This window comes from Elephantulus edwardii, unplaced genomic scaffold (genome assembly GCF_000299155.1).
Source record: "Elephantulus edwardii isolate Elephantulus edwardi_28Jun2011 unplaced genomic scaffold, EleEdw1.0 scaffold00146, whole genome shotgun sequence".
NCBI classification, from domain to species: Eukaryota; Metazoa; Chordata; class Mammalia; order Macroscelidea; family Macroscelididae; genus Elephantulus; species Elephantulus edwardii.
In genome coordinates this window covers 5,736,323-5,747,089 of record NW_006399896.1, presented here as the reverse complement: position 1 = coordinate 5,747,089, position 10,767 = coordinate 5,736,323, and the positions used below count along the sequence as shown (strand labels likewise).

Here is a 10,767-nt window from a genome sequence, read left to right as displayed (position 1 = left end):
AAAAAAAAAAATAAAAAATAAAAAACTATGAGTATCTCACTGTGGTTTTGATTTGCGTTTCTCTTATTGCCAGTGATTTTGAGCATTTCTTCGTATATTTGTTGGCCATACAAGTATTTCCACTGTGAAAAATCTTTCCATGTCTTCTGTCCATTTTGTAATTGTGTTATCAGTCTTTTTCTTTTGGAGGCCTTGTAGGAGTCTGTAAGCTTTTGATATAAGACCCTTGTCTGAAATGGTATTGCAAAATGGTTTTTCCCAGTCAGTAGGTTTTCTCTTCACTCTGATGGAAAATGTTTTTGATGCGCACAGGGATTTACTCTTTAGAAGGTCTCATTCATCAATTTTATCCTTTCCAGATTGTGCATTTCTGGCTGTACTTGGCAGTCTTTTTATACTAACAGACTAGGTCACCTAAGCTTGATCCCAGTATGTCTCTGATGAATTTTACGGTTTTAGGCTTTACTCTCAGGCTTCTGATCCACCTTGATGAGATATCATCTCACTCCAGTAGCAGTGGCAAAGTTTAACAGGACAGCAAGTTTTAAATGTTGGAGAGGATGTGGCAAGATAGGAACTCTTATACACTGTTGGTGGGACTGTAAAATGGTACAACCAGTCTGGAAGGCAATTTGGCATTTCCTCAAAAAGCTAAACATAGGAGAACCATGAGCAGTAAAGTCTCTTGTGACACCCTCTATGAGGTGGTGCGGGAAGTCCTGCATGGGATCCAGTGCAAATGCAGAAAGTTTTTGGAGACGGTGGAGCTGCAGATCAGTTTGAAGGAACTATGACCCTCAGAAGGACAACTGCTTCTCAGGGACCATCAGGTTTAAGTCCATCCCATGTCCCAAGTTCTCAGTGTGTATGCCTGGGGATCAGCAGCACTTTGATGAAGCCAAGGCTATGGATATCCCCCACATGGCCATCGAAGTGCTGAAAAAACTCAACAAAAATAAGAAGATGGTAAAAAAGCTGGCCAAGAAGTATGATGCCTTTTTGGACTCTGAATCCCTGATTAAGCAGATCCCAAGAAGCCTAGGTGTCCAGGGTTAAATAAGGCTGGCAAGTTTCCTACTCTACTGACCCACAATGAGAATATGTGGCAAAAGTAGATGAGGTGAAGTCACCCACCAAATTCTAGATGTTGTCTGGCAGTGGCTGTTGGCCATGTGAAGATGACAAATGATGAACTTGTTTACAATATCTACCTGGCTGTCAACTTTCTGGTTTCAGTAAGAACTGACAGAATGTTCAGGCGCAAGCCTCAGTGTCTGCACCAAGATACAGCTCAATAAATACTACCGTTAATACCAAAATCCCCCCCCCCAAAAAACCTGAACATAGAAATTCCTTAAGACTCAGCTATTTCACTGCTGAGAAAATAAGCAGTGAGACACAAATGGAGACTTGTACACCAATGTTCATAGCAGCATTATTCACCATCTCAAGAACATGGAAACAGCCCAAATGTCCAACCACAATCTAATGGATTGAGAAATTATGGTATATTCATCTAATGGAATACTGCGTAGCACGCAGGAACAATGATTTTGTAAATTATTACCTAACTTGGGAGGGACTGGAAAACATTATGCTAAGTAAACTAACTCAGTCCCTTAAGGACAAATACAGTATGAGGTTCCATAGGAGAGAGGGCAGGGATGGGTGGGGTAGGGGAGTGGGAATTAATCATAGGGTTGCACAATTTGATGGGTGGAGGGAGGGGGTCTGTGAAGCAAATGAGAAATATGTGGTGTGAAAAACAATGTATAAGAACTTTGTAAATAAACTAGTTTAGTTAAAAAAAAAAAGAAGAAACAAAGACAGAAACAAAAAAACCATGAATATGCAAACTAACCTCTAATGGAAGAGAGTAGCCTGAGAGCCACATGGTACAGGGTGACAAAGGGTGGGAGAAAGGTTTCTGGGTGTGTTGAGGGTTTCTGGATGTATGCACAGATTACAATTTATCAGTTTGTATATTCAAATGTTGACTGTGGATCCAAGTTAATTCATCTCACTTGGATCTACAATGAACACCTTTGAAGCCAGCAATCAGGCGATCAGGAGATTTATTGTACTGGGAAAGTCAAGGACCTCTCCAAATCAAGGTGGAACAATGATATAAGTTTGAAGACATCATGCTTATGATTTGGGCCATTGTCTTTTCAGTCACTTGCTATGCATCTGAAATCTGGATAATAAATATAGATGACAATAGAAGAACTGATGCCTCTGAGCTGTGGTGGTGGTGAAGAGTGCTGAATCTCTCACAGATTGCCAAAAGAGCAAACAGATATGTTTTAGAGAAGGTGCAGCCAGAGTGCTCCTTGAAGGCAAGGATGGTGAAACTTTATTTCACATACTTTGGAAATGGTTATTCCTTGGAAAGTGACGTATCATGCTTGGGAAGGTGGAAGGTTAGTGAAAGTGAGGAAGACCCCCCATAAGATGGATTGACACAATGACTGTAGCAATGGCCTCAAGCGTGTTAGAGCTGATGAGGTTGGCACAGGATAGGATTCAGATCTGTAGTTCACAGGGTCACTGAGTCATACTTGATGGCACATAACAATGCAGAGGCCATTATGTAGCAATAACAAATCCACTAAACTGACTGCTGTCGAGTTGGAACCGACTTATAACTGACCTCCTTCTGTGGGTTTTTGGAGGCTGTGGATCACAGAGGAAGAGCCTACCATCTTTTCTCCTGAGATCCTGCTAGGAGATTGGAACTGCCAGAGAGGTGCCACCTTTGGGTTCACAGCATAACTCCCTCTGGACTATGCCATTAGAGCTCCCTGTATCAATATGCTGTTAAATAAATTAAAACAACCAAAAAAAAACACAAAACCCCATAAACAAAACCAAATGGCTGCTTCAGAGAACCACTGCTCTAGATAGGTCTTCTTCCCCTTGGGGGGCCAAGGGCCAGCCCTTCACTGATCTCCTCTGTCTAGTTCTAGTGGCCACATGGCTGTCTGACCATGCAGGCACTGGCTGATTTCCACGATGGTCTGAGCTCTGAATAATAGAGCCCCTCCCCAGTATCTGCTCCAAAAACCAAAACCTAGGTCTCATCTGCTACAGACAAGCTGTGCCCACTCAAATTGGCCTCTCATGCTCCCTGAGCTTCTGCTTCGTGTATGTTTACATGAGGATGATATAGGAGCCCATCTCACAGGGCTAAGACCTTGGCGTCAGAATTGTCCCACAGCTGACCCTCCAATGAGTTTTCAGAGGCAGTAAATTGCACAGGAGATTGTCCATCTTTGTCCCAAGGAAGAGCTATTGGAGGACCAAGCAACTCTGGAGGTGCAAGTCAGGTTTAAGGTACTAAGGAGACTCAGGCACATGAGCTCAGTTAAGTTCATGGAGGATGCCAGCCCTGGAGTCAGGTTCAAGGTAGTTAAGGAGACTCGGGAACTGGAGCTCAGGTAAGTTCCCTGTGAGAACTCAGAACACTGTTGTTTCTTCAAGCAGCTGTAACTCCTGGAGTGAGAACATGTCCAGGAGACACAGCAGGCTTCCAGGGCCAACACCCAGAGAAGCCGTGGGAGAAAGTGCTCTTCTCACATGGTATGATCTGAACCATGGGCACCCTGTGCTGTGTACACACGTTGAAAGGGGCCCCTGCTGTGGTGAGAAGTGTAGCACTCCTGTGGTTCTCCCAGCATCACCCTTGGGCTTGCCAGCCCTGCTTACCTCACGCTTGGCCTTCTGGATGAACATGTAGTCAGTGTGCTGGATGGCCTCCCTGAGGGCACCTGCAGGGTCCGTGAGCAGCGCTGGCTGACGGGCAGCGTTGGCGTGCACATGTACAGCAGCAAACTGGGCAGCGTCTGCTCCGCCATGACCATCAAACACAGCGAAGTAGGCACGTTCCACAGGGTCCTGGTGGAGAAAGTGGTGGAGTTCTCAAAGCTGCTGGCTGCCCCTCTGGCTGGGGTCATCCCTTTGTGGCCATCTGAGGAGTGGACATGGATGGAGTGGAAACATAGGCAACCACTGGCTGCAGTGAGTGTGGGGTCAGAATACTTGCATGCACCAAGTCACAAAGGGTTCAGGGTGAAGTTGGGAGCTCCTGGCTTCTCTCAGTACAGGGATGGAGGGGGCCCCACAATCCCCCACTGTCTGAACTGGACTCAAGGCCATTCACTAGAAACAGAATTGGGGAGCTACTTTTTGTTCTTCAGGTCCTGGATTGAGCAGCTATCTTGGCCACAAGGTGCCCACACCTGCCAAGAGGCACCTTGTAAGGCACCCAAGAGCTGCAGTAACTCAGTCGTGAGTCTCCACCCGGGTTCTAGCCCCCCACCTGGGGAAGGGAGAGCATTCACCAACAAGCCGAAGAGCTGGTTGAACGCCAGTAGTGTCACGTGCCGGTCTTCCATCTTGCGGCGTGTATTCCGGATGGCATGGACTGAAACCAGCCATTGTTGCTTGGGTGGCCTGGTGGTTAAGGGCACCTGTTTCTGCCACCGGCTGCACACATTCCACAGCTGTCTGAAGAAGGCCTGGGCTAGGGCGCTTGCATCCAGCACTGCTGAGCACAACAGGGGCTGGTCAGGGAGACCTCGGCTGAGGGGAGCAGGGGCCACTGCCCTCAGTGACAGCCACCACCTAGCTGGCTGGTCAAGATGACACCCCTGCCTGGTCAACACGGAAAACATCAGGATTGGCCTGTGTGTAACCAAGAGCCTTGCATTCACATGAGAGACCAAACTGTATTTCCCATTCACCCACCCCCGCTCCCAAAGTGACTACTTTTATTTGTAAATGTTTTAGCAAGGATTATGTGACAGTGTATTAATGTAATTTAATTGATAGTCAACAGATAAGCATATATGCATACTTACTCTACATGATTCCCTTCATTTTATCCTTTAAGGAAAAAAAAAAGGTGCTCTGCAATCCTGGCCCTGTTATCTGTGAATGGAGGCCTGCTGGGAACAGGGCTTTGGTATGCTAATGAGGCCCCATCAAAGTGGCTGCTGTGTATAAGTTCATGAAAAGATATTCAGCAGCACTAACAAGAGAAATACAAAGTAAAACCACAATGACAAAATCCAAATTAAATTCCACTCCTACCACTCTTGTGTGTACCACAGAGTCAGACCTGGAATATTTTTGGCCCTCCAGTGAGTTTTCAGAGGCAGTAAATTTCACAGGAAGTGACTGCCCATCTTTGTGTGGAATAGCCGGTGGATTCAAACAGCGTGCCTTTGGGATTGCACTGCATCTTCTTACCATAAGGCCTCCAGAGCTCAGTGGTGAGGAGTCACACTACCAACACAAAGGAGTTACACTCCAATACGAAATTTTGGAGGCCTAGTGGTAAGAAGGAGTGGTATCCACTTCCTAAACAACATGCCTCTGGAAACTATGAACTTTGATAAATGACGATAGTTACAGAAAGGCTTCAGACCTTTTGTTCATAGGGTCACTATGAGTTGTGCTTGACTTGATGGCAATCATTAACAACAACAACAACAGTGGTAAGAAGCTGCACTGCAATCCCAAAGGCACACTATGAGAATCCACCAGCAGCTCTGTAGGAGGATGGGCAATCTCTTCCTGTGTGATTTATTCCCTCGGAAAATCTGCTGAAGGGTCAGGTATGTGTTAGTTCCAATTTGATGGTACACAACAAGAAGGAGCCACTAGAGCTTCCTATTAAGATAGGGTTGTTGTTAAATACTGGTTAGTTGGAACCAAACCACAGCAGACCCTCCAGAGGGTTTTCAAAAGAATTAATCACATGGGTAGAGATGCTGGTGGCCTCAAAACACATGCCTTTGGGATTGCAGCACAGCCTCATCTTGGAGATGGTGCAACCAGAGTGCTCCTTGGAGGTAAAGATGATAAAGCTTCGTCTTACATACTTCAGGCATGTTGTCAGGAGAGGCTATTCTTTGAAGGGGGACAAGAAGATTGAAAGGACAGGGGGATGGCAAAGGAGAGAAAGACCTCAACCAAATGGATTGACAAAGTGACTGCAGCTATGGACTCAAGTGTGTCAGAGACTGTAATGATGGCACAATATAGACCAAGGTTCAGATCTATTCTTTTTATAGGGTCAGTGTAAGCGGTACTCAACAGCACCTAAAAGTAACAACGTGTTGAGTGAATTATGACCTATCTTCTTAACAAAGAAACTTATGGCAAAAGCGATTTTTACAAGTAGCAATTACCAAATGACTCAGTAATGGTATCCCTGGTTGTTGTTGTCTGATGCCGTCAAGTCATAGACGACTCATAGCGATCCTATGAACAAACGGCCTGAGCATTGTTCGTACATAGAGTTTCCAGAGGCAAGCCATTTCAGAAGTGGATGCTGCTCCTGCTTCCAGGTATCCCTGGCACCTATACATGAATGTCTGCAGTAGGTTTATTTGTAGTAATAAAAGATGGAAATAGTGCAGATGTCTTAAGGGGTGAAAGGTTAAATATGGTGTGATCAACGCTATCAAAGAGGATAGTAAGATGCAACACTCTTAACTGATCATAGCCCAGAACTGTATTGTCTGTCACCTCTTTCAAATACAAATATATGGATTCTCTGGAAAAGCTCTCTAGGGAGCTCAATAGGGTACTTCTCTAATGGTTCAAATCTACTTTCTGATTTCAATCTAACAGTGGCTCTCTGTGAGAAAGATTGGCAATCTCTTCCTGTGTCATTTACAGCCTCCAAAAAACCTGCTGGAGGGTCAGCTATGGGTGAGTTCAACTTGAGGGCAGTGAGTTTTTTTGAGGCAAAATTCTCTAGCTTTCTGCTTGATCTTCCTGCATCTGGCTTGGCACTGCTGCTTCTCTGGACTTGACCCAGCAGCCTGCCATCTTGCTTGCCCATTTCAGATCCATTGGCCCCAGAATCCAGCAGCAGACTGTCTTACCTGTTGTTCTTGAATTCATCAGCTTCTGCCGTCAATGCCAACATTCTGTCTTCTGACCTGCTTATCTTAAGTATGTCAGCCCTTGCAGCTATGTGATTCAGGAGAAAGGGTCTGGGGATCTTTAACTGCCTACCGGTAAAGGAGTTACATGGCCAATCCAAAGAAAGGCAGTTAAAATCCACCAGCTGCTCCATAGAATAAAGACCGGCAATCTCCTCCTGTGTGATTTACAGCCTCTGAAAACATTTTGGAAGGTCTATTAGGTGTCAGTCCCGACTAAATGGAAATGAATTGCATTTGACGAGCAGTGAGAAATCTATTTCTCTCCTCATAAAAATATGTCTATTGGGCTTCAAGCCAGCTCTTTATTCTTTTAAAATGAACCACAGTCTCTGACAGGGAGCTCTGGTGGCTTAGTGGTAATTAGTACAATACAAAAAGAGAAAGATGGGCAATGGGCTCCACAGCTCAAAGGCATCAATTCTCTATCATCCCTAATCATCATCCAGCTCTCTGATGCATAGCAAGGAATTGTGAAGACTATGGCCTGGATCAAGCGCACCTTAGTCTCCAGAATGACGGAAGAAAAAAAAGTAAAGCTCTGGTGGTGTGGCTGGGCATGAGATACACTACTGACTCAAAGGCCAGCCAATTCAAATCCAGTAGTTGCTCCTAAGAAAAATGGGCAGATTCCTCCCATAAAAAGATTTATGACCTTAGAAACCTTATGAACAGTTGCTATAAGTTGGAGCCAACCCGATAATAAAGAATAACTGGAGACGATATGATCTCATACACAGAAAACATCACTTGTTTAAGAAAACTACTGGACAGAGAAACTGAGCAATGTTGGAGGATTATAAGATCAACAACACAAATCAGTTGGGTTAAAAAATCAGTTTACACTAACTAGGAGAATTATAAACAGAAATCAAGAAATCATTCCACATACAAAAGCCCCTAAAAGGATAAAATAAAAGAAATAAACTTAACCAGAGATGTAAAAAAGTTACATGAAAAAAAAAACAAACCATAACTACCAGAAATGAAAAGAGATCGGCAGAAATGGAAGGACTTTCTGAGCTCCAGGACGGAAAGATTTAATTCTGTGAAATGTCAATACACTCAACAAAAAAGTGCTGAATAGCCTACAGTAGTATTGAGGGAGAACAAAGGAGAACTTTCTAACCTCAGAACAAACAGTTCAATGACAGACACATAGGTCAGAGGAGTGGCACTGAGAATCCAGAAATCAATCTAACTATAGATTTTAGGCAAGGGTCAAGGGCCAGTTAACTCAAAGAGAAATACAGTCTTTCTAATAAATGGTGCTGGCAAAACTGCTTGCAGAAAAATGAAAACCCCAAATAGGTCAAAGACATAATGTTAGACGTAAAATTATGAAGTTTTGAGGAAAACACAGAAACAAATTTATAGAACCTGAAATTCTGGATTCTCAGTGTTAGGCAGGCCCTTCTGGATAACTAGCTACATACTATGTTTTGAGGTAGGGAAGTGTGAGGTTTCCCTCTTTCTTTGTCCTCCTTCAGTATTACTTATGTGGTTATTCAGGGCCATTCTGCTTTCCATAGAAAAGTTTATGATTACCTTTTCCATTTTAACAAAAAAATGTTATTGAGATTCGGATCAGGATTGCATCGTATTTTTAGATCACTGTGGGTAGTACTAATACTTAAAAAAACCCACAACCAAACAAAACAAGTATAAATGCACAAAGAGAAGAAAACACATTAGTTAACTAGGACCTCATAAAAAGAAATATTTATGCACTATTTAAGACAATAAAAAACATAAACAACCCCCGTATCCCATGGGGGATATGAATTTTTGGGTATGGTATGTCATGAGTGTCTCTTCTCCAAAATAAACAAAACCTTTAACAATGAAAATACAAACTAAATCATCCAATTGAAAAATTGGCAAAAGACCCAAAGACACTTATCACTAAGTATATTCAAATAGCCAACAATTATAGGGGGAAAAAAAGTTTGTGACCATTAGCCATTTAGAGATACAAATCAAAACTGTGCTGAGACAGCATCTCATACCTATAGAATGGTTTGTTATTGCTATTATGTTCCATTCATAATGACCTTATGAATGACAGATCTGAACCCTGTCCTAGGTATGAAGTTGATTTTTTTTAACAATTACATTAAACCCCTCTGGTCTCAAGCTACCTTAAGTGCAAACACATGGTATTGCAAGTCACCAACAGCTGTGGAACTAGGATAAGAGAGAGTACTTTCCACGTTAAGCTACAAAACTTGAAGTACTTAACCAAGATCCTGTTAGAGTAAGACCCTGGTGATGGTAGTGGAGACACCGTGGCATTATTGTGCACAAACTGTGGCAAGGTGTAACCAGAAGAGCCCTGAGACAAAGGCCACAGGTTAAAGGTTTTTGTTGTTCTTGCCAAATGATGGAAGGAGAAGCTGACTGCTGAACTGAAACCAGAGCTTAGACTAAATGAAGAACTGTGCCTTGGGACAGCTAGAGTAAAACCTGGACTTTCACTGAATATTCTTTGACTCCTCCACTCTCCAACTTATTTCCCTAATAAACTCCATTCTCGTCACATCTGTGAGTCAACAATGAATAAACTCCTGCTGGTGTGGCTCTAGAGGCATGAAAGGGCTGGGCTATGGACTCTCTATCTGCTTTGTGCTTTGGGGCGATGAAAGGCAATACTATTCTCACTCTCTCTGGCCCTTTCAGAAAGATGTTCACAAAAAAAAAAAGAAAGAAAGAAAGAAAGATGTTCACAGACCTGTGCCCTCATTTTCCCTTTTATGCTCTCAAGTCAGAATGGTTTGTTATTCCTGTTATGTGCCATTTATAGTGACCCTATGAATGACAGATTTGAATCCTGTTCTATACTTCACCCTCCTCACTCTTGAACCTTAATATGCTTGAGCCCATTGTTACAGTCACTGTGTCAATCCATCTTGTTGAGGGTCTTCTTTTCTCTGACATCCCATGTTTCCTCCCAAGGCCTTCGAAGGCCTTGTCCTTCCTGACAACATGCCCAAAGTAGATGAGATGAAGTTTCATTACCCTTACCTCTAAGGAGCATCCTGGTTGCATTTTCTGTATTGACAAAAAGAAAAAATAAAATAAAAATCAAACCATCAGAAAATAAATGCTGATGAGGAAGGGCAACTGGAATCTTTATCAACTGCTGGTAAGAATAAAAACTGGTACAGCACCATGAAAAACAGTATGATACTTCCTCAAAAATCTTGTGATCCAGCAGTTGCATCCCAATTCCAAGGTATGCTTACACTCACACCCACACCCAAGAGACTAACTGATGTGACACACATGGACATATGCTTACTTATCCCAAAACACTTAATTGTGCTTATGCGAAACCTATACTTGGATCAGGAGGCAATTGTCAGAACAGAGCAAGGAAACACACATGGTTCAAAATTGGGAAGGGTGTACACCAAGGATATGTCCCATGTCCATACCTTTTCTATCTATATGCAGAACAGATTATCTGGGAGGCTGGTCTCTGTGAGGAGAAATGTGGCATCAGGATCGGAGGAAGACTCATCAACAATCTGTGTTATGTAGATGACACAACTCTGCTTTCTGAAACTGAAGAGGACCTGAAGTGCTTGCTGCAGAAGGTCAAGGTCTAGAGCCTCCAATATGGATTCAATATCAAGAAAACAATGCTGATTGGCAGCATCATGATGGATGGTGAAGAGACTGAGACTGTTAACAGCTTTAGTTTGCTTGGCTCCACAGTAAACACTTTTGGCACCAGCAACTGGGAAATTAAAAGACATATTGTGTTGGGAAAGTCTGCTGTCATAGACCTCTCCACAGTACCAAA

The 10,767-nt window shown here is 43.2% G+C and overlaps 1 protein-coding gene across 1 annotated transcript in view; it reads right to left on the bottom strand.

Moving 5' to 3' along the window:
- Window positions 1-10,767, bottom strand: part of PPM1F (protein phosphatase, Mg2+/Mn2+ dependent, 1F) — a 67,367-nt gene that overhangs the window by 12,974 nt on the left and 43,626 nt on the right. The window contains exons 3-4 of the mRNA XM_006894602.1: window positions 4,344-4,546; window positions 3,709-3,897 (exon numbers count right to left, since the gene is read on the bottom strand). Coding sequence (XP_006894664.1) covers window positions 3,709-3,897; window positions 4,344-4,546 — 392 coding nt within the window. The remainder of the gene's footprint in view (window positions 1-3,708; window positions 3,898-4,343; window positions 4,547-10,767) is intronic.